Source organism: Lampris incognitus, chromosome 2 (genome assembly GCF_029633865.1).
Source record: "Lampris incognitus isolate fLamInc1 chromosome 2, fLamInc1.hap2, whole genome shotgun sequence".
Classification (NCBI taxonomy): domain Eukaryota; kingdom Metazoa; phylum Chordata; class Actinopteri; order Lampriformes; family Lampridae; genus Lampris; species Lampris incognitus.
In genome coordinates, this window is record NC_079212.1 from 36,929,356 (window position 1) to 36,953,142 (window position 23,787).

At 45.9% G+C, this 23,787-nt stretch overlaps 1 protein-coding gene across 1 annotated transcript in view; it reads right to left on the reverse strand.

Annotated features, from left to right (window-relative positions):
* Nucleotides 1-23,574, reverse strand: part of lama5 (laminin, alpha 5) — a 166,069-nt gene extending 142,495 nt beyond the window's left edge. The window contains exons 1-2 of the mRNA XM_056299591.1: nt 23,269-23,574; nt 7,546-7,698 (exon numbers count right to left, since the gene is read on the reverse strand). Coding sequence (XP_056155566.1) covers nt 7,546-7,698; nt 23,269-23,574 — 459 coding nt within the window. The remainder of the gene's footprint in view (nt 1-7,545; nt 7,699-23,268) is intronic.
* Between the last annotated feature and the right edge of the window lie 213 nt (nt 23,575-23,787).

A 23,787-nucleotide genomic window follows, 5' to 3' on the forward strand; every position in this document is an offset into this window, starting at 1 on the left:
AAGAGAGAAGCTGACTAGGACGTGGGCGAATGACTCATACTGGTGAATGAAAGAAAGAAAGAAAGAAAGAATGAAAGAAAAGGGGGGAAAGGGTAGAACAGTGACTTAAAAAGTATTTAAAACCAGTGTGAAACTTCGGGAAACAGAGAAAAGACAGACAGGGAGGGAGAGAGAGAGACAGAGATGAGAAAAGATAAATAGAAGAGCGAGAGATCAGGAAAATAGAAGAATGGAGGAGACAGAGAGATGTATGACGTCTTTCATGTCTATCTTTATCCTTTCTTTCATTCTCTCCATCATTATTCTGTCAGACTTCTGCCCCACAGTGGAGTCTTTGTGACTGAAGATAAGAGTGAGAGAACAGGGACGAGAGAGAAAGAGAAAGTGTGATGGAGATATACAGAGAACTCTCTCTCTCTCTCTCTCACACACACACACACACACACACACACACACACACACACACACACACACACACACACACACAGCCCCCCAGGCTGAGCGGGGCTTTTGTCAGTCTACTGATGAGCAGCACCGGCAGAACTTCTACAGGTTGTGATGTGAAACTGAATCCTGTCCCCCATACAAACACACACACACACACACACGGAAAACTGTGTATGTGTATATGTTTGTATTTGTCTATGTCTGCATGTGTGCGTATGTGTTTTTCCATGGTAAACCTGACCGTTTCCAGCAACAACAAAAAAGATGTTGAGGATTTTAATTTCATAACAAAAGGAAAACATGTTTGTCAAACAGCGAGAACGTAAGGAAATGTTGCGTGTCTGTCACAAAACACAAATATGAAAGTACATTTTAGCGGTCCAGGTGCTGTGTGTAAGAGCCTGTGTGCGGCTAAGTAGCACCTGTACGGAATCTGAAGCCCTCCCTTCCCTCCTCCCTTCCATGTTCCCCTCCTCATCCTCCTCTCCTTCCTCTCCTCAGATTTCACTGATCCCTTCCTCATCTTCCAAGTCAACCCTTCTTCCTCCCCTCTTCTTGAAAATCTTCAGTGCCTTCTCTCCCCAAACTACGCTTGCCTCTCTTCCTCCGGGGCGCCTCCCCCCCTCCCCCCCACTCTCCTCGTACCTGTAGTTACAGAATCTTTCCATTATCACACACCTGAAGAATGTCACACACGCATGGGCGGGCATGCGTAGGTGCGCTCACGTGCGAGTGAACCCCTGTGCAACACGCATGCATGCACAAATGAACACACGTCACTCAGGACCCTTTAGAACTAACACACCCGCAAACACACACACACACACACAGACAATGAGGGGGAGGGTACTTGTGCAAACAGAAAATGTCGGCTCGTCTTACATCAGTGTTTGATGCCAGTTTGCATGAGACAATAGAGAATTGTATTGATCCAGGTATGACCTCACCGTACAGTACACTACTTTACACAGCACATCAGATAGCGCTCGTACCTGTCCTCTCTTCCCCCGCCCTTCTTTCAACAGACGAGAACTGTGTGTGGTTACATAAACAGACAGAGACACAGAGGGATACAGAGGGTGGTAGAGAGGACGCTGAAGGCAGGGGGAGACGGGTAAGAGAGGATGCAGAGCATCCCTCTCTGTGGACACCATCCAGTTCAGGCGACTTCAACCAGACGTCCACAAACAACACGGCTTGTTTTCAGACAGAATCACCTGGCGTTAACAATGAGGTCGGAGGAGATGAGGAGGTGACACGGGGGGGGGGGTCTTATTTGAGTTTTTAGTAATCTATATCTTTTTAGTTTATGAAATATTAGCAAATGGAGTGGTGCAACATACAAAAAAAGCATGGGGAAAAAATCACAATCAAATAACAGGAAAGCCACACTTCAGAGGTATAAACCATAAGAAATGTCTGATTCATCAATTAAATAAATGCTGATGCAGATCTGTCTCAGATCTTGACGTGTGTCCAAAAAAGGTCTCAGGTTGATATTTTGCTTTCATTTTGCTCTTTAAGCTCCACGCTATTGAACAAGCTCTCATGTGAGGCTGCAGCCATCTTTAAAGCGTCCCATTCTTTCAGTTCTACGGCCCTCGGTGTCTTCCAGTACCTCAATATTAATCGATACGATGTCATTGGGCTTAGTGTGATTACTGAGCATCATCTCTTCATTCATTTTCAGGTACTGTCCCCTTTAGCGATGATGATCCAAGCCATCTTCCAAGAGGAAAGTTTGCCGTAGAAATGGTTGAACCATTGCACAATACCAAACACAACGTAGAAGGATGCCTGTGTTACACTGCAGCCTATCTTTATCCTGTAGGGTCAAAAGTTCAGTTTGTCTTTACAGTAAATATGTCCAATATCTTGACCAAACACAGATGGATGGAAGAGAAGGGGGGCTACTAGGAGTGAAAAGTAAGCAAGCCCAGCAAAGTGGACCAGGTTGGGTCCTTAGGTTAAGTATGGTACGTAGGTGATGGGAGTACGGATGGGTGGAGAGGTATTGGAAGGAAAAGAGGGAAGGAGGAGAAGGATTGAAATGATGAGGGGGAGGGTGGAGGGTGGATGGGAAGGGAAGGGAATGGTAAGCTACGCTGTGGTAGTGGGTGTCTTTATGATAAATACAGCACACATTTGATCCAAACAGAGATGTAGAGGAAAAGTGGTGCGAGGATGGAGAAAGACGGAGAGCAATAGGAGGAGGAAAAGCTGTAAACAGAACAGGCTGGATGCCCCCCCCCCAACCTTTATTTAATATACTGTGTGCATAGTGCCCAAAACACAGACACATCATAGTTTACATCTAATCCAAACATGGATAATAATGGAATGGTTTTCATTCAAAACACTTCAACATACATGCTCGTTTCAGGAGTAGTAAAAGAGGTCAAACAGAGCTCAAAGACCTACGACACTGACAGGACCGCTAACAGGTACAAAGATGTAAGACACTCTTTATTGAGCTTGGTAGCATGTTACTATGAATAGTATGTACATTGGCGGTCACTTGGGGGTATGACCGTCCTCCCTCTGGGTCTTCAGGTGGGCCTAGAGGTCGATCCTGGAGCAGCATAATGGGAGGATGCCTGCACGTGACAGCTTTTTACATGGAGCGGCTAACGTGCCTGCAGCCACCACACGGTCCTTTGCAGGGGGTGTCCAGAGTCCAATGGCACGGAGAACCAAGACGATTGGGGACCACCCTCTGTTGCAGCCTTCATCCACCTTCACTGCCGTTGTGACATCTTCCACCAGTTCCGCTGTTGAGGTCTTTTTTGGTTGAGCTGCATCTGGAACCTCCCCCTTGACCTGTTCGCCTTGGGCGACCCTACCAGGAGCCAAGCTCCGGACGGCATAGCTCTTGGGACCATTGCTCCATGCAAGCTTCTCCACTGAGGCAAGGTGGTGACATCAATATGCTTAACGCATCCATTTAGCTCTGTAATTTCTCATCTGTCATCTCTTATCCCTCCGCAAAAAAAATAGGAATTTTGCTTCCTCATTCATTTTGCTTCAAAATATAAAAAAAAAGGTCCAGTATGTGCACGGCAAATTTTCTAGCTTCTCCATTTTTAAGATGCAAAGCACCTCGTGAACCTGTCTTCTAATTCACTCACACACATAATGACGTTAGAGCCTAAACTGAAAATTTGCGGTAAATACTGGGCCAACTTCCAGTTACAACCTTAAAATAATGATCCCGTGTTGTTGTATCAAAAAGAGTGACAAAACAGTTACGCTTCCCATCTATGACTCCAATATATATATATATACACTACCGTTCAAAAGTTTGGGATCACCCAAACAATTTTGTGTTTTCCATGAAAAGTCACACTTATTCACCACCATATGTTGTGAAATGAATAGAAAATAGAGTCAAGACATTGACAAGGTTAGAAATAATGATTTGTATTTGAAATAAGATTTTTTTTACATCAAACTTTGCTTTCGTCAAAGAATCCTCCATTTGCAGCAATTACAGCATTGCAGACCTTTGGCATTCTAGCTGTTAATTTGTTGAGGTAATCTGGAGAAATTGCACCCCACGCTTCCAGAAGCAGCTCCCACAAGTTGGATTGGTTGGATGGGCACTTCTTTGAGCAGATTGAGTTTCTGGAGCATCACATTTGTGGGGTCAATTAAACGCTCAAAATGGCCAGAAAAAGAGAACTTTCATCTGAAACTCGACAGTCTATTCTTGTTCTTAGAAATGAAGGCTATTCCATGCGAGAAATTGCTAAGAAATTGAAGATTTCCTACACCGGTGTGTACTACTCCCTTCAGAGGACAGCACAAACAGGCTCTAACCAGAGTAGAAAAAGAAGTGGGAGGCCGCGTTGCACAACTGAGCAAGAAGATAAGTACATTAGAGTCTCTAGTTTGAGAAACAGACGCCTCACAGGTCCCCAACTGGCATCTTCATTAAATAGTACCTGTTAGAGCCTGTTTGTGCTGTCCTCTGAAGGGAGTAGTACACACCGGTGTAGGAAATCTTCAATTTCTTAGCAATTTCTCGCATGGAATAGCCTTCATTTCTAAGAACAAGAATAGACTGTCGAGTTTCAGATGAAAGTTCTCTTTTTCTGGCCATTTTGAGCGTTTAATTGACCCCACAAATGTGATGCTCCAGAAACTCAATCTGCTCAAAGAAGTGTCCATCCAACCAATCCAACTTGTGGGAGCTGCTTCTGGAAGCGTGGGGTGCAATTTCTCCAGATTACCTCAACAAATTAACAGCTAGAATGCCAAAGGTCTGCAATGCTGTAATTGCTGCAAATGGAGGATTCTTTGACGAAAGCAAAGTTTGATGTAAAAAAAATCTTATTTCAAATACAAATCATTATTTCTAACCTTGTCAATGTCTTGACTCTATTTTCTATTCATTTCACAACATATGGTGGTGAATAAGTGTGACTTTTCATGGAAAACACGAAATTGTTTGGGTGATCCCAAACTTTTGAACGGTAGTGTATATATATATATATATATATATATATATATATAAAACTTGTATGTATATGTGTATATGTCCAAGCTTGTACTGTTATGTATTAAAAGTTTTTTTACTACATCTATATTGATATTCCACTCTTCATTTGTTGAGCACTTTTATCAACATCATTGACGGTTTCCGGGGGGAAAAAAACGCTCTCTCTCTCTCTCTCTTATATATCCATGTCTGTTTCCCACTTGTATTTGAATACACGTGATGTGTTAACTGTTCTAGTTCGAGCCAACACCTGCGGGTACATATATGATATTTAGGAGGGGAAAAAAGCTCACTGAGAGTATTTAGTACAGTGTGTTCTGTGAATGGCAAATACAGAAGACAGACATGTCAGGGGAGGGAGGGAGGCTCTGGCTGGTACATACCTGTTGCAGCTCTACTCTGATGTACTCGCTCTGCTAACCTGTTTTCATTGCCAACGACACACCAGCCCTGACCAGCTGAGGGTTACTCACCCCAAGGTCTGCTGAGGGTGCACATTTCTGTTCAAGAGAGCATCAAGACAGCGAGAGAGAGAACTTTAAATTGGATTTTTTTTTATCAAGAGATGTGGGAACGAGACAGAGAGAGAGAGAGAGAGAGAGAGAGAGAGAGAGAGAGAGAGAGAGAGAGAGAGAGAGAGAGGGAGAGGGAGAGAGCCTGGGGGTTATAGAGAGGAGTTGAGGGGTAATTTAACAAGCCATCCCCTCTGCAAGTTCAGACAGGTTAACTGACATTCCAATCTCTCTCTTTCTCTTTTATTGTCAGGGGGTCTTTTGACACGCTCTCTCCGCGCCCTGTCACTGACGCATGCACAATAATGTGCTCACACACACACACACACACACACACACACACACACACACACACACACACACACACACACACACACACACACACACACACACACACTCGACCCATGGCCTGAGCCCACCTACATTCTTTGCTACCTGAGTAAACTGGAGACCATTTCCCCTGCACCCCAACTCTCCTTCCTGCCATCTCAGCCTCCTCACTCGCTTCCCCCTTCTCTCCTCCACTCTCCTCGACCACGTCCATTTCTTCCTGTTAGTACCAGCCACAGAAAGGAGCAGAACAAAAACAACACACAACAGAGCAGAACAGAACAGCCTACCATGGGAATCCAAGTGGATTTTGCCTCTTCTACAAGTTTCCGCGTATGCACTAGTTACTGTTCCTTCAGCGCTCCGAGCTCTGCCGGTCTTCATAATGTTCTTTAAAGAGCTCTTATTCAGCTGTTTATTGCTGCCACAAGGTAAACAGACTTTTAAAAGGGTTTACAGGCCACACACACACACGGTCACTGTCACTGGCACAGTCGCCTGCTTCTATTGAAACCGAAAAGGGGAGGAGAAGAGGACTGGACTGAGGAGAGGGGTGAAAGAGCTTGACAGGAGGAAGAAAAGAGAGGAAGAGTGACGAGAAGAGAGAGAGCATATACTGAACAGAGAAAAATAGGGAAAAATAAGCAGAAACAAAAGACGAAGTATACAGGACAGAGAGGAGGAGGAGTTGAGAGAGGGAAAGAAGAGAGGAGTGGGGAAAATCAGAGTACCACGGACACACACACACACACACACACACACACACACACACACACACACACACAGTCCCTCGCCATTGATGGACGAGGAAGGTACTCAGGCATGAGAGGCTGTTCGAAAAGAGTGACGTTCAGAAACAAAAAAGGTTCTTCAAGAGGAGAGTCCAACAAGCATTTGCACGTGTGTGCATGTGTGTGTACATCCGGGTGCATGTGTGTAAGCAAGTGACTGAGTCTGTTTGTATGTGTGTGTATGCATGTGTCAGCATCTGTATTTGTGCATGCGTGTGTGTGTAAGCATGCACAAATTTATTTGTGCATCTGCATACATGTGCATTTGCATGTGTTTTTGTGTGCGACTGTGTGTGCCTGCATATATGTGTGTGTGTGTGTGTTTGTGCGTGTGTACTTGTGTGTCAATGTGAGTGTGAACATGATTGAGAAGGCCCATTTCTGATGTGATCGCCCCAACAACAGCCAGAGCAAACACAGCCTGATGCCAACAATAATAGCCCTAAATCAACGCAGACTAAAGCGTTTAACAACTCCAGATTCATCATTGTGGTCACAAAGTCTTGTGGAGCTGATTTTTCACTGAGGCAGTTAGCCAGCTGGTAGACTGCTGTGTATTCGTGATGATGTATCAGAGGTGTAAACACAGGGAAAGCAGTTCATGACCCCTACGCATTGAGCAGGGATAGTTGGGATGTCTCAACCAGCTATATACAGGTACATTTTGACTGTAGTTGGCAGATAGCCAGACAGCTCCTTTTCTATTCAAAAATGCACATTCTGATAACACAGAGAGAGGCTGTTTGATTTTTCTGGAATCGAGCAGCCATTTTTCAAAACCCAGGGTCAGGTGTTGATAATTCCCATCTGATCACTGTGAGCTGCCTTGGCCCCACCACTGTTAAAGTCTAGAATGCTGTAGTTGAACTTGTGTTGTGTTGTGTGTGTGTGTGTGTGTGTGTGTGTGTGTGTGTGTGTGTGCGTGCGCGCACATGTTTATTAGTACACATGAAATGGCTCCTACCTGTCCCAGGTCAAGGGTGACGTTGACTTCATTGTACTCTGTGCTGCGGGACAGGGGAGGGCTCTGCCACCATCGCTCTGTGCCATCGATGGCGTTGGTAATCGGGTGGGCGCGGTCGCTGTCGCCTTGGCTACAGATGTCACAGTACTGACCCTGAGTGAGACAGAAACAGAGAGAGAGCATGTAAACATTAGAATGTTCACTGTTGCTGGAAGGGGGTTGTCATTATAGTAGCCACAGACTTGTTGGTACCAACTACAGTGGGGAGTGACAGAGAGTGAGAGAGAAGAAAAAAAGATAGAGAGAAGACAAAAGAGGGTGTCCGGGTAGCGTAGCGGTCCATCCTGTTGCCTACCAACACGGAGATCCCGGTTGGAATCCCCGTGTTGCCCCTGGCTTGGTCAGGCGTCCCTACAGACACAATTGGCCATGGCTGCAGTTGGGAAGCCGGATGTGGGTATGTGTCCTGGTCGCTGCACTAGCACCTCCTCTGGTCGGTCGGGGCGCCTGTTCGGAGGGGGGGAATAGCGTGACCCCCCCCCCACGCGCTACGTCCCCCTGGCGAAACTCCTCACTGTCAGGTGAAAAGAAGCGGCTGGCAACTCCACATGTATCGATGGAGACGTGGTAGTCTGCAGCCCTCCCCGAATCGGCAGAAGGGGTGGAGCAGCGACCGGGACAGCTCAGAGGAGTCGGGTAATTGGCCGCATACAATTGGGGAGGAGAAGAAAAAAAGAAAAGAAAAGAAAAGAAAAGAAAAGGGGGGGGGTCGGGGAAAAAAAGACAAAAGAAACTTCCTTTTCTTATTTGAAAGGCACTCGAAATGAAATTTCAAAACAAATTTCAAAAGTGCAACAAGAATTTCAAATGCTGTTACAAGAATATTAAAAATTAAAAGCAGGGCGTAAAAGAAAGAGGCGATATACAAAACAGTACAAAACGTCTTTCTGTCGGACTAATCAGAATGAAAACCGAGAATTCAGCGACTGGCATGGCATGCTGTCAGATGGTCAAGGCAGCTTATCGTGTATGGGGGGGGGGGGCACACAGCATTCAGGGACCGTGGTCCTGTTCTGCAAGCATCTCCACCTATGAGGGCAACCCTGCTGCCAAGCGAGAGCACAGAGATCATGGTAAACATGTGCATTATTCGGCGAAGTTGCAGGATAATAACTATGGATAAAAAGACTAATCTCTTCTTACCATTTGGCCCAAAAGGTCTCTGGCTCAAGTTTCTTGTTTTTCAACAAAGAAGGGAACACACTCACGTTACTCTGACTCCAACACCTCCAGTCTGGCTCCTCAATTGTGTCACGAATTCAATCTCTCTGATTCAATTTCATCTCAAAATCGCACAGCTAATTTTACAACGTGATGCTGAAAATTGGAATCCAATCCCTCCACTCCCTGTGTAGCTCAATGTCGCTAAAACAGCCAGGGCCATCCTCGCTGGGAACATGAAGCCTAAAACGTACACACAGCTCCAAGGGCTGTGCGATATGACGATATATATTCTGTGACAATAGAAAACGTCTATCGTTCTTTGGACGACCCTTTCCGCTCTTTGCACTCACACGCTTTACGGCAATATTTTTCGTCATTTGGACGACCCTTTCCGCTCTTTGCGCACACAGCACGAACGCAGGCAGGGAAAGATGGAGGGCAGTGAGCGTAACGCAGAATGGGGTAATTCCGAACAGTAGGCCTCCGACCAACCAGAACAAAAACGAGGAGCTTGTACCTAAAAGAGGGACTACTTCTATCGTATGGACGCGGTTTGAGTATGAAAAGTCGGACACCGACCACAAAACCGTCGTTTGCAAAATATGCCGCACGCCGGTCCCCACAACAGACTCAAACACCACTTGACTCTCTTATACCACCTACGCAAGAATCATGTCCACCAGTACGGAGAGAGTCTACAGACGAGAGCCTCAAAAGCACAGCCGAGCGCTTAAAACAAACCCCCAGAGGATTTTGCCCACGGCACACCACATGTCAAAGATCACGAAGATGGAAGGAGATAACGACCGCCCTTGCAACTTACAGCTGCAAAGACATGGCCCCAGTTTACACGGTCGAGAACGGGGGGTTTTCGTGAATTGGTGCGAACACTCGACACAAGGACAGGTACACAATGCCAAGCCGAAAACGCTTCACTTAAGTCGAGTTGCCTCGTTTATATCAAGAGTGTCGGGCCAAACTAGAGGAGGAAGTCCACGAGGTATATATGTACAGTTGTTACATGCTTAATAGTCCATGGGCCAGACGATATTTCGGTACACTCAAGGTGGCAAAACTTACTTATAATTTTTGAAAGGATCCATGTCTGTAGATGATATTTTGGTATGATAACCATTCCTGAGTGGCAGCTGTATCACAGTTATCAGCTCATGAAGTTAACCACCCGCTAAACTAAATTGCATTTTAGACGCTGGTGCATATCCTGGTTTAGCCTCATGGTCAGGACATTTTTCAATGTTCTATAATATTGTCTTTGGTATCATTTTAAAGGGGACCTTCTTAGCTTTCATTCAAGCCCTGTTGTGGATATTTCTCACAAATATAGAGGTCACTTGAGCTCTTCAACCCGTCAATAACACACATCTTTCTGCAATTTCGCCTAAACTATATACTTTCTTTTAGCCCTGTGGCATCTAGGAATATCAGGGACACAAAACACAAAAACTGGAATAATCACAGGACTGTAAAGATTCAGAAAATGTATAATATACCCATACTATTTCATTGTGTGAGGTGATTGTGAGCCTTAAATGAGAACTAGACCAAAGCCAGTGAGGTCACAAACTGGTCTCTATACATTTGTTTAAATACACAATCAAAATACATGATAAAAAGGAATACCATAGTGAGGTAATGAACTATTTTAATATTTTAAACAACATTGACATTTACATATACTTAGTCAATGATACATGTAATCCCATATCATTAGTGGGTATATGTAATGGTAATGGGTAGGGTAATGGGTATATGTGAATATGGTTACATTATTGTTATCAAGCTCTGGGTAACCAAGTCCAGAATCAACATCCTGTGCATCAATAGACTACTACCACAGTAATACCATCAGAATCATCATACTGTCATTCATCAAACTGCTCGTTTCTCTCATCATCCGACTCCCCAAGTTCAAAGTCCAGTTCTGGACCATCCTGCTGTTTTTGGTTACTGCAGGTCTGTAACCTGCACTTGTCTGTGCATGGAAGTCCATTTGACAGGCACATGCAGCTTGGCATTTTGCATGAATGCACACACTTGCATGTTAGCATTTCCAAGACCACATCTGGTGCAGGTGGGGAGCGCATCCAGTAAATGGCCAGCTTGCCTTCATCGTCTGTCCATCCATACTCAGTAGGGCTTGGCACCACAGGGTTAGCCTGCAGACAGCACTTCCATATTGCTGCCTGATAGTTGGCTCGTTGAACATGCATAAAGAGACAGTCTCTACATGGTGGCAGCTGGCTGGACTCAACCTCTCCCCTTTTGGTGCAGAAGAGCTGGTAACGCAGTTTGTTCACCTCAGCAGTGCTGCTATTAGCAACATACATCCGACAGGTGAACTGCTCAATTTTCTGGAACAGCTCATCACTCACATTCCATGTCTGTCCCAGTTGGCTAAAAGTCTCTTGGCAGGAAGTGTGCTTTCTCACTATCTTCAGGGCATTCAGCTTCCCTCGACAAGCGAATGCACTGACAGTGTCGCAGCCTGTGAAGGCATGTAAGCCAATTAGGCTGTCACAGATGCTGTCTCCAAGTGAACTTGCCAGTTTGGTGATGTCGACAAACCGTGTGCAGTTCTGAGTCCCACACTTCTGGTAGATGGGACAGGTGATGTCCTTCTGGAAGCCAAGACAAAGCACCATGACATCAGTGTCCTCAGCTGTGATGATAACTGACTTTGAGCCCGCATTTGCTGCATGCAATGCATGCAGGAGCAGACGGGTGTCAGCTTCTTCATGTGTGGAGTGCAGTTCTGCTGCTTCCTCACACCCATCTTCTGTCAACTTGTAGCAGGTTTCCTCACAGGTCATGTACAACACCTTGCCATGCAGCATAGCTCTGTATCGTGGGAGTTTCCACTCTTCCACCAGAAACTTGATGAGACTGGTCTTGTTGGAGGAACTGCACAGAAATTTTCTCCACTGCTGGACGTGGTGTCCCCCTGCAAGATTCTTGTACTGGAGAGTGATGTCTCCACCCCGATTCAGTCGTTCAGCATCTTTGATCGAAGTCTGGTGATAGACATCAAAAACAACATCCATCCTCCCACTCTGTGCTCCCTCATGGAGGACCTGGGTCAAGGCTGACTCTGCCACCTGTGCAAAGGTTTTGTTGTTGCCATTCATTTTTTGGACCAGGCTCATCCCATCAATGATGGAAGTAGATGGGATTGGGATGTCTTCTGCAGGAGATACATTCTTTTCAAGCTCTCTGGCAAGTGCAGCCTTGTTTGTTTTTCGTAAGGACCCATCAGCATTTGCCAGTGCCCATGGTAGTGGGCCCAATGGGTAGGCAAGGACATCCTTCAGATTCACCTTCCTGCTTTCAGCCACCAGGATCATGTGACTGAAAAGGTTTCTATCTGCCTTCAGAACCACATCCTGTGCTTTCTTTCCATGAGCTTGTTTTGTGCTGACATTGGAGAATGTTTTCAGACTTTGCTTGGTCATCTTGTCGTGGAATTTCACAGGTGGTGGGTCTGCATCTAACCTTGTTTGCTGGAATGCTTGGTAGGCCTCTTCTCCTTTCTCAAGAGATCTATGGTCACATCAGGTGGAGCCATGTTGCCAGTGGAGAGGCTAACCAAATCAATCTCATCAGGGGACATAGGATTGAGCCAGTTATTCTCCATAAGGTCCATGAGAGACTGGACATCTGCTTCATCTCTCTTGATCCTTGGACTCTGTAGATCTGGATGAGACCATTTGCACCTGCCTTGACCTGTCAGGTCTCTCAGCTGTCTGAGGTACATGCTTCTATACTCAGCTGTGAGATAATATTTGGTCACAGCTCCTGGCTTCAAGCTGAATCCCTTTGTCCCTCCAGCTGTTTGGGTGTCTTTGTTCACCGTTTCTTCTATAGCTTGGTCAACAGGGATTCGGCCAAAGGGATTGGTGGAGCCCAGTTGGACTGAGAAGCCTCCTTCCATGAATTCTGTGTACACATCTGGGTGTGTGATGGGCAGCTCAGACATCTGGGCGTAGTAGTAGGGGAGGTAGCGTGCATAATTCATCCTGTCATAAGCAAAGCACCATGGGATCATTGCTCGAATGCTAGCCAAGTGTAGCATCCAGTCTCCCTCTCTGGATGCTCGGATGAGCCCCAACAAGATTTCAACCATGTCCAAATAGGACATCCAGAAGTTCGAGAGGCTGCCGTTTCCACCTCTAAGGAACTCACGGTAGACTTCAAATAGATCCATGATGCGTGTACAAGAGCTGTTCTCGAGGACCTCCTTCAAAGCATGTTGTGAGACTTCTTTCCCAAGGCTGTCAATGGTCTTCAGTGTCTCATTCAGGTGAACCATGTCATTCCTGTGAGTTTCTTCCAACCAGGACAGGAAACCATTCAAGGTCAGTCGCATGAGAGCCTCATACAGGAGCTTGTGTAGTCGCACTGCCCTGTTGTACTTGCGACCATCCATAACACCAGCAATTGAGCCTTCTGCAATCATGCCAGACTCAATACAGAGGTCTTTGAGTCCAGCATCTTGGAAACGCTTTCCTATTATTGCCATCATGGAACTTGTCATGGTGTTTCCATGTGATCTCGACAGCCTTCGCATACAGGGCTTGGTCAAAGACACAGACAATCTTCCTCAGGCCTAAGCAGTGCATGATGCTCAGTGACTGGTTAAGCACCTCGTTGACAGTAGACATTTGTGTCGCTGGAGCATTGATGGTAGGCAGATAGCCTATATTGTCGGGGATGACCGTCATCTCTCCTCGAGTCAGGATGTTGAAGCCTGTCCAGCTGCTGACTGACTGTTCTTCTTGTTGTGACATGCGTGCTAGGATCCAAAGAAGGTTTTCCTCTCTGGCAAGCTTAGTATTGGCTGCAGTATCGGCATCTGACTTTTTGCTTTGTGGTGGCCCTACCCGTTGTCCAGCATTGTAAGTTGGTAACATTGGTGGGGGTCCATCAATGCTTCTCTTCTTTGTTTTGGGAACAGTGGGCATGGGTTGGACAGGAAGTGGGTTGACTGGCTTTGCTTGCACAGCAATCCCATTGACTCTGTGAGATGTTCCCTCACCACTGACAGTTTCTTCAAGATGGTCGATATTGTCCCAGGCTAAAGTTGTGAATATGCCAGGATGGATGTTAGCTGGAAGGGCAATGCCACTCCCTGATGATGAGAGTTTCTGGAGACACAGGGCAGTGTTGATCTCTTCCATCTGTGAATAGGACACACTGTGACCAAGTCGGTTGAGGATGTTTATCAACTCTACATTTCCTGTCAACGATTTGACACTGAATGGCAGAACAATGTGCTTGGAAGGCTTGGTATTTCCACATGTCACTGCATATACTATGTCATGGCCAAATGACTGCAGAAGGCACTGCACTCTCTGGGATGCATGATCAGGATCATTTGAGCCTGTGAGTAGAGAGTACAGGAAGATAATGAGCGACTCTGGAATGGTAGGACATTCTGCTTCTGGTTTGACGTCAGGCGGCCAGGTTTGAGGAACATCTTGACTTTTAATGTCTGCTCTCAATTTGATGGCTGCTTTGGCTATAACATCTTGTGCACCGACACTTTTCAGGGTCTGCAGCTCCCTTTTGAGAGACTGATTTTCTTTGGCAAGTTCCCTCATGGACAAGTTATCGGGATAGAGGAGGAATTTTCCTTTCTCATCAGGGAATATCTGCAAGGCTCCAGCAAACTCACTCTCCAGGTTTCGCCTTATGTGCTTCTTGGTTGATTCCTTGACTTGGGCAATGCCTTGGGAGTTCATTGAAGCTACCAGTCTAGAAGAGAGATCAGTCACTGTCATCACTTGAGGATTGCCAAAAAGCTCCATCCTGATGAAGAGGAACAGCTCATTGTATGCCTTATTCACAGCAGCTTCATACTGGGCTGCAGCATCATCATCTTCATTGCTGGCAACCTCTCCTTTGGAAACCTCTTCTTTGGTGTTAAGTCTATAGCATGACCTGTGGTAGTGCCCTTCAGCTGCTACAAGGTCTCTACTCACAATGGCAAGGATTCTGCTGTCCCTTTTCTTTGTGGCTGCACTCCTGATCATTGCATCAGCTCGCAGTTCTCGACACTGCACCAGTACTTCTCTTGTATTCTGTCTCTTGGAATATTTGCTGTTTTTCTGACAAAATATGCACTCTGCATCATAAGTCCTAGATGTACTTGGAGCATGTCGAGCTACTCTCTTAGATTGTTTCTCTTCAGCAGAGACACAACTTTTCTTTTCTTTTGCAAGGAGGCCATCAAGAATTTGCTTCATAGTGAAGATACTGCGACACTTTCTGTGGTAGTAGATTGCTGGAATCTGTCCCTCAGGAATGTCTTTTGCCAGTTTCAAAACTGGTGCATGATTTCGTATCTGAGCTGCCCTGAGCAGAGTTCTCCATGAGTCGACACTTTGTAGTGAAACCAGCTTATCTGTATCATCAGAACAGTGGATAATGCACTCCATCCGTGGGCGCTTTGGTATTGGGTAAAAACTTGCTTGTTCACCAGTGGCCATATTCAGTCAGTTTTCACCTACCACATACAAACAAATACATGTAACTTAGGTGTATGAACACTACTAAAACAAAGTTTACTTTGCTTCACCAGCGTCATATTACCATTATTTATCTTACATAGCCACAAATAGATACATTACCTAGTTGCTATGCAACAGCTGTATTTTGTCCACATGAGGCCGCTAAAATCAACACAAGATGAAAGTTCCTCGTAGCCACTTTAACTAATCATATTAACATATACATTAAAAGAACATGCTAACATTATGGGAAATTAGCTTACAATCTTCTCTAGAGTGAGACAAGAAGATAGATACCAGTTTCCTCTATATGTGTTTAGTAGAAAGCTATCTGGCTGCACGTTAGCCTAGCTTAGCACAATGAATGGAAGTACACAGTACTGGTTATCCTTGGTTGTTGGCCAACTAAGAACTGTCCCAGAGTTTAAGCTAGGCTAATCAGTACCAGGGGTGTTGAAATGCTATATTTGTAAAAATCTGGGCAAATACACAATCGTGAGAGGCACAGAAACAGGTTTCCTGAAAGAAAAATGAAATAGCTGCTCATTTGGAAAGGTTATCATGTATTATTTTACTTCTGTTAGTGTACCAAATAAAATGGCACCAGTGAAGTTGTGTCACCTTGGGTGATATCGATATCTGGTCTGACCCATGGACTAACTGGCTTTGGTCTAGTTAGTTTCTTAGTAATAATGCCCTTCTAATTTAAGGTTCATAATCACCTCACACAATGAAATAGTATGGGTATATTATACATTTCCTGAATCTTTACAGTCCTGTGAGTATTCCAGTTTTTGTGTTTTGTGTCCCTGATATTCCTAGATGCCACAGGGCTAAAAGAAAGTATATAGTTTAGGCGAACATTGCAGAAAGATGTGTGTTATTGACGGGTTGAAGAGCTCAAGTGACCTCTATATTTGTGAGAAATATCCACAACAGGGCTTGAATGAAAGCTAAGAGGGTCCCCTTTAAAATGATACCAAAGACAATATTATAGAACATTGAAAAATGTCCTGACCATGAGGCTAAACCAGGATATGCACCAGCGTCTAAAATGCAATTTACTTTAGGGGGTGGTTAACTTCATGAGCTGATAACTGTGATACAGCTGCCACTCAGGAATGGTTATCATACCAAAATATCATCTACAGACATGGATCCTTTCAAAAATTATAAGTAAGTTTTGCCACCTTGAGTGTACCGAAATAGGAAATTTTGGGCTCTGGCCCATGGACTATAAGAGAAGGTTCTAAATAAAGGGAGAAAAATAACCAGATATGAGTAAGTACCTTTTATTTGTCGAGTATATAATAAGAAACAGGCCTTTCCATGTGGTCATTTTATGTAAACTTTATTCACCGAATTTACAGAAAATGTGCTATATCGTGACATGTATAGTTATGGTGATATGAATAACCTATACCGTGATATTGGTCATTACATCATGATATATTCACGGGGATGATTATAGTATTTCTGATACTGATATGAGATTTTGGTCATATCACATAGCCCTAATAGCTCCTATTAAGAAGTCTTCTGAATGACAAATTCAACTAAATTGCATTTTCCACAGTATGAAACTTCAGCCAATCTACTGTTGATAACAAATATATCATTATTTCAACATCTATGGACCAGCATTAATGTTTCAGAAACCTAGGAAGACTCAGGTGTCAGATGAGTTAAGTTGAAATTACATTTGTAATAAAACTAAATGTGCAACAAAATTTGCAACATCTGTAATAAGACACCATTCACCTCCACCACTACCAATGGAGTAAAAAATAGCTTACAATTGACTTCTAGAGCCACTTCATCCTTTGCTCAAGCACTTTGGTTGTCTTGGCATTAAGGTCAACTGCTGTTGGCTATGGAGGTGTGAGAGAAACCTAAACAGGCGTGGATGTGAACAACAGGCCAGGTTAGGAGATATTATCACTGCAGGTCCCTAAGGTCAGAGGTCACTGCTCACTATCTGAGACCCACTGCCTCTCTTCCCCCCTCTCTCTGTGTCAGGGTTAAACCACTCATCCTCCATTAATTCTATAATTTTAGAGGTGGCCTGTTACTTTATCAATCACCTCAGACAGTCATCTTGGCAGGTAGGCGGGTCTAACGCTACTCTCAAATAATCAATTTGGTTGCTAAAATGGTGATTGGGTCTGCTCAGTTTTGGGATGTACCAGCCTATTGCTCTCGCTCTCGCTCTCTCTCTCTCTCTTGTTACTCGGGCAGCACCTGCCACCTTAAATAATCGATCTGTTCACTCTCATTACATCTCACCCTCATCACTCCTCCTGCATCGCTCTATCACTCTCTCTTCCTTATTCCTTGGACACTCCTTGCATCCTTGTCTCTCTCTCCCTCTTTCATCCTTTCCTAACCCCTCCCACTTTCTCTCTCTCAACTCCCCTCCCTCCCACCTTCCATCCTAACATTCCCTGTTTGCATGTCATCTGTGTGGGGTTTCTCTCCCGCAGTCCAAAGACCTGCAGTGTTGTGTAGGTTACATACTGTGACCTACAAACCTACAAAACCACACAATATATAGCCATACATAATATAACAGTATATGGTGCACAGTGCACAAAATAGAGTACATAGTTAAACCTTTGGAGGAAGGGAAGAGAGAGGAAAGTAATTTCTTTTAAAACACACTCAATAATAGAGTGGGAAAACAACATATAGGGTGTGAATCTCACACATACACACACACACACTCGTAAACACATGCATACACAAAGACACACAAATGCACACTTACATACATGCACACATGGGTACACAGTTGGACAGATAAGAGGGACAAAAAACACTGCCCACTTACACACACACACACACACACACACACACACACACACACACACACACACACACACACACACACTATCTCACCCCTCACCCCCCCACACACACACCCTGCTGTTTTTAATTAATAGAAACACTCTGGACATGGGGTCTCTCTTTGTGTCAAATCAAAACAGGATTAACCTGATGAAGAAGTAAAGAACAGGGGTCTCTGCAGTAGCACCAATCACCCACCGAGGGTCCTGAGCTGCACTGAACTCAACCCCACGGCCTAAAACCTCTTGGGGGCGGATGTGTAGCACACCCTTCCTGAAGCAAGACAACTGGGCTGACATTCTAACATGTCCTGAGCTAATCAGGCACGCCATTTCAGCCAAACCTTTCCAAGCAGGCAAGAGACAAACTATCATTAGGGATTTACTTCGTCTTAATCTTCTGGAATTCGTGGGGATGGATTTAATTGGGGCAAAATGGGGGAAGGATCCCTGGTGTCTGTCCCACTCTTGGGGGAAATCAATTCCTCAGGACAAAGAATAAGAAAAGTCACACACTCAGATTGAGGAAATGGAGATTGTCCTGGCAGATCAGCTGACCAATAGAATTAGAGCTTAACTCTAAAGAAACTAGGTCTTTAGCTATTTTGTGATTAGTTTAGAAGAGTGTAAAAGCAAAAGGAGAAGAAGACACAGATTGACTCCTGGGTCCAACGTTGGCCTTCTGAGTAAAGAAAAGGCAAAATACACTACAGCAAACAAACAAGAAAGTTAGTTTTTACTTGCACCCCGAAACTCGTTTCAGCATACTTAAGGTCAAGTTATCTTCTGAAACGGGCATATTTTTCTGGTGGTCACAATTTGACTAATTTCTTTACAATATGACTAATTTATTCAATAAATGTATCTTATCTGTATCTTTACAGTCTTCTCCTGGATCACCACCTTGATGTGGTGGAGACGCTTGCATGTACCAATGATCCCAAGAGCTATGCCGTCCAGAGCTTGGCTCTTGGTAGGGTCACCCAAGGCGGACAGGTCAAGGGGGAGGTTCCACATAAAGCGCGATCCAACAAAAATCTCAACAGCGGAACTGATGGAAGATGTCTCCTGGTCACAACAGCAGTGAAGGCGGATGAAGGCTGCAACAGAGGGTGGTCCCCAATCGTCTTGGTTCTCCATGCCTTTGGACTCTGGCCACCCCCTTCCAAGGACCGTGTGGTGGCTGCAGGCATATCAGCCACTCCATGTAAAAAGCTGTCACGCGCAGGCATCCTCCTATTATGCGGCTCCAGGATCAGCCTCAACACCCACCTGAAGACCCAGAAGGACCCAGAGGGAGGGCGGTCATACTGGACCGCCGATAATGATCTTTACAGTGTAGTGACTATTTTCACCTGACATGTTTTACTGCTATGAAACACACAGACATTTCCAGAGACCACCAAACCAACTCCACATCTCTTATCATAAGCTTGTTAAGTCTAAAGACAAGACAAAACACTGATCTAATTTTGTTTAAGCAGTAGTTTCCTCATTCAAAGGTCCCTTTAAAGTTAGCCAATGTTCTGTATAAGTAAGTTTGAGTAAGGTAGTTCAGGAATCAGGAACAATTTATTTATCATTTCATCTTAAGTACTGGTACATACACAAAAGAAATGAAATTCTGTTTTCCCCAGCCCACAGCAGTGCAACATAAAAGACAAAAACACATATCTAAAAACCTCCAAAAACAGAGAGAACAAAGCAAAAACAGCCAACAACACAGTCCAACCAGTACATCCATCCATCCATTATCCAAACCGCTTATCCTGCTCTCAGGGTCGCGGGGATGCTGGAGCCTATCCCAGCAGCCCTTGGGCGGCAGGCGGGGAGACACCCTGGACAGGCCGCCAGGCCATCACAGGGCCGAGACACACACACACACACACACACACACACACACTCGCACCTAGGGACAATTTAGTACGGCCGATTCACCTGACCTGCATGTCTCTGGACTGTGGGAGGAAACCGGAGCACCCGGAGGAAACCCACGCAGACACGGGGAGAAAATCAAATTTCAGGCAATCCATATCTTCCCAATGCTTGCTTGCCTCAGTCAAAACTCCACCGTCCAGAGAATGATTGCCAGCCAGGATGACTGTCGGAACTGCCGGTCTGCATGGGCTAACAGTTAGCTTAGCCTGCCCCGCGTCCTGTCAGACCACCCTCGGTGTTTCCTCTTCAGGCGCAGCTCCAGGCAGGGCCATGGTCATTGGGCCCATCAGATGTAGCAGACCAGGCTCCCTCAGCCAAGCCAACGCTAGCTCTCCAGCCAGACACCTTCGACACACCTCCTCCGCACTCCACACGACGACACAAACGAATACGCAGACAAAAGCACTGCACAGTCAACGCTAGGCGAGGCCGCCGCCAGACCGCCTCAGTGTTTCCTCTCAGGCAGGGCCGTGTGCTAGCAGTTAGCTTAGCCTGCCCCGCTTGCCTCCTGCTCGAGCCCACAGGACGCGCACACCAAGCTCTCTCAGCCGATCCAGCGCCAGCTCTCCTAGCCAAGCGAAATCGACATTTCAAAATAAAAACTTCATACGATGACGTAGACGTGGACAAACACACCGCATAATCGGCACTGGGTAACGCTGCTGCAAATGCGAGCCCGCGACGCCATCCTCCCACACCGGAAGTTCATTACAAGTCAACACAATATCTCATAATACAGCCAAGAGCTTCTCACAAGGACCAGTAAGTAGTCAGATACAGGGAAAAGTCTGAAAATCACAAAGAAGAAGAAGAGGAGGCTTATAATGATGACGACGATGATGACGATTACGACGAGGATGATGACGGTTATGATGATGAAGCAGAAAAACTAAAACAGCGTTCACGTTTTCACCAAACGCTTTAGGGTAGGGTATAGAAAAAAGAAATAGTTATAACGAGTTCATTCGGTCCACCTGTGAGCCATCATTTTTTTCTCTTCAGTTTAACAACAAGTTTACCTACTTGGCAATAGTTAACAATAGTGTAACGTGCATGGACAAGTAGACACGTTGGTCCTTGACTAACGAGTCGCACCCTTTAGTCGACTGGATAACGTTGTCGCTTGCGGAGTGGGAGGCATGGGTTCGCGTCCCGGCTGTGGCGGTTCCCGGACTGCCCCTCGAATTCGCTACATTGGTGTCAGAAGTGGGATGGTGAGACCGTGAGGTCATCGGAAGCGCGTGAGGGGAGCTGATATGCTGAAGCGCGGGGTCGCGCTTCCCGAGAGAGGGGGGTATTGTAACATACATGGATACGAAGACACGTTGGTCCTTGACTAACGGGTCGGACCCTTTAGTCGACTGGTTAACGTTGTCGCTCGCGGAGTGGGAGACGCGGGTTCGCGTCCCGGCTGTGGCAGTTCCCGGACTGCCCCTCGAATTCGCTGCAATAGTTTGAGCAGTCCATTTGCATGACCTCTGATGCACTGCACGTCTTAAAGCTAATCTGCCCACCTACATGCCCTCTCTTCCCTTCATCCCTTTCTCTCACACACACCTTCTTTTCACTATCTTCTTTCTTTCAGGGGTTTTGCCTTGGGGGTTGTAAAATTACCTCTCTTCTACACACAACCACATACACCTTACTGTTGAATGAACAGCTCCTCAGAAGTGGAGGGGGCAGACACAGCCTCTCACACGCTCATTAAAACACATGCACACACACACACACACACACACACACACACACACACACACACACACACACACACACACACTGGGGGCTTTTTCCGATAGAATACCAAGGATTCTTGTCCTGAGGAGACTCCTTGCTACCCACGGGGTTTACTTTTAAGTTCCCTTTACAATGTTTGAACATTTCACAGTCCTGACAACAGCAAGCATCATCAGGGAACTCCTTTTCACTCTCTCTCTCTCTCTCTCTCTCTCTCTCTCTCTCTCTCTCTCTCTCTCTCTCTCACTCGCCCCCCCCCCTCTCTCTGCATTTATCTGTCATTTTGTTTCTTTCTCAGTTTACCTTAATGAACAAATAAGACGAAAAACTACTCGGTAAAAGTACCAACACAATTTTCAACAATCTGCAATTTTCAAAGAGGAAAAAAAAACCGTCGTCCCCCCCCCCTCATGTCTCCATCCTCTCCATTCATTCTCCTATCACTTAAATCTATTATCTTTCCCGCCTCCGTTTACAATCCACTGTGAAAGCACGTTCTTGAAAAAAGTCCACTTCCGTTTGCCAAGGTTATGAAAACGTGAGGGGACAACTCGTGAAAATAGTAAGTAAACACCACGTAAATAGCAGTAGGCTGCATGTGTGTGCAGAGAGCCCGACTCCTAAACACGCTGCGGGCTGAAACGCCAAGTTGACACATTACATAAATGGACGCGATCCGCGTGCTGGTCGCAACGAGCGCTCAGCGCGGCCTCACTGGCTACACGGGTCAGTCACCGCAAGGAATGCAGGGACAGGTGGGAGAGAGAGACACACACACACACAGAGAGAGAGAGAGAGAGAGAGAGAGAGAGAGAGAGAGAGAGAGAGAGAGAGAGAACGCTATCGACCAGTAGTAGTATGTATTGCCCCGGGGGGGACACGTTAATCGTTTAACAGTTCATTTAGTTAGCCATCAACAGTAATAATAGGCCTACTAGGTTTACGTGCGATACTAGTTCCGTCTCTACCCGCAATAACAATCCCTCTTGTGTGAACTTTGAATTCCCCTTGTGTGAACTTTGGCAGTCGTGACAAGCAGTGGCATGGTTGCCTTGCTCCCTAAATTAAATGTGTTTTTTTTTTGTTTTGTTTATGTAGTCGTTACCTTACTCCCTTCAAATGGAAACGTGCATATAAAAATATTGGCAGGCAATTTAGAAATTCACGCTCGTTGATTTCTCCCATTTCTGCACTGAGAAGCATCAACTACGTGCATTAGAAAGAACTACGTACAGTCTTGCTGTACAGGTGCGGCGGGGAAGCTTTGGGGCCACTCGGGGGGGGGGGGGATTTAATCTGCCAAAATGCAAAAATGGAAAAGAAAAAAAAGGAAGAAATGGCCGAAAAAGGAATTGCCCAAAGAGGATTGGCAAGTGCTACCTAGCCTTACAACACGTATTCACAGCAGTCCAGATCGGGGGGAAACGGGCGCGTTCTTTCGCTACGTGACTTACCTGGATGGTCTGACTGGGGTCTCCCGACACGGGGCCTCCGACCAGCTTGCAGTACAGGTCGTGGATCGCTCTGCCGCTGTCGTCTTCCCCACAGGTCGCCGTGGCGGTGATTTTCGTCCCCTCGGCCAGGTTGAAATAAGGCGGATGCAGACTGAAGCCGTTCACGCCGTTGGTCGGGAGCTCCTGGGCCGAGAGTCCATCAAAGCGGCAGGTGGTCAGCGCCGCGAGCAGCAGCAGAGCGGCGCCGGGGCGCGAGCAGCACCGGGCCGGGCAGAGGGCTCTGCTCCGCTCCGCTCCTCTCGCCATCTTCACCTGTTGTCTCCGCTCGCTCCGACCGGCGACACCAAGTTTGACAGAGACAGAGAAGCACACACGCGCGCACATACAGTCGGCGAACTTTAATCAGGAGCGGTCTATATAGTCCCCGAGCGCTGCTTCACTTGAAACCACGGAGCGGGAGATCTGTTTTTTTAGTCGCGGCGCATTGCGTGTTTGGGAGCGGAGCGGTGCTTCGTTACT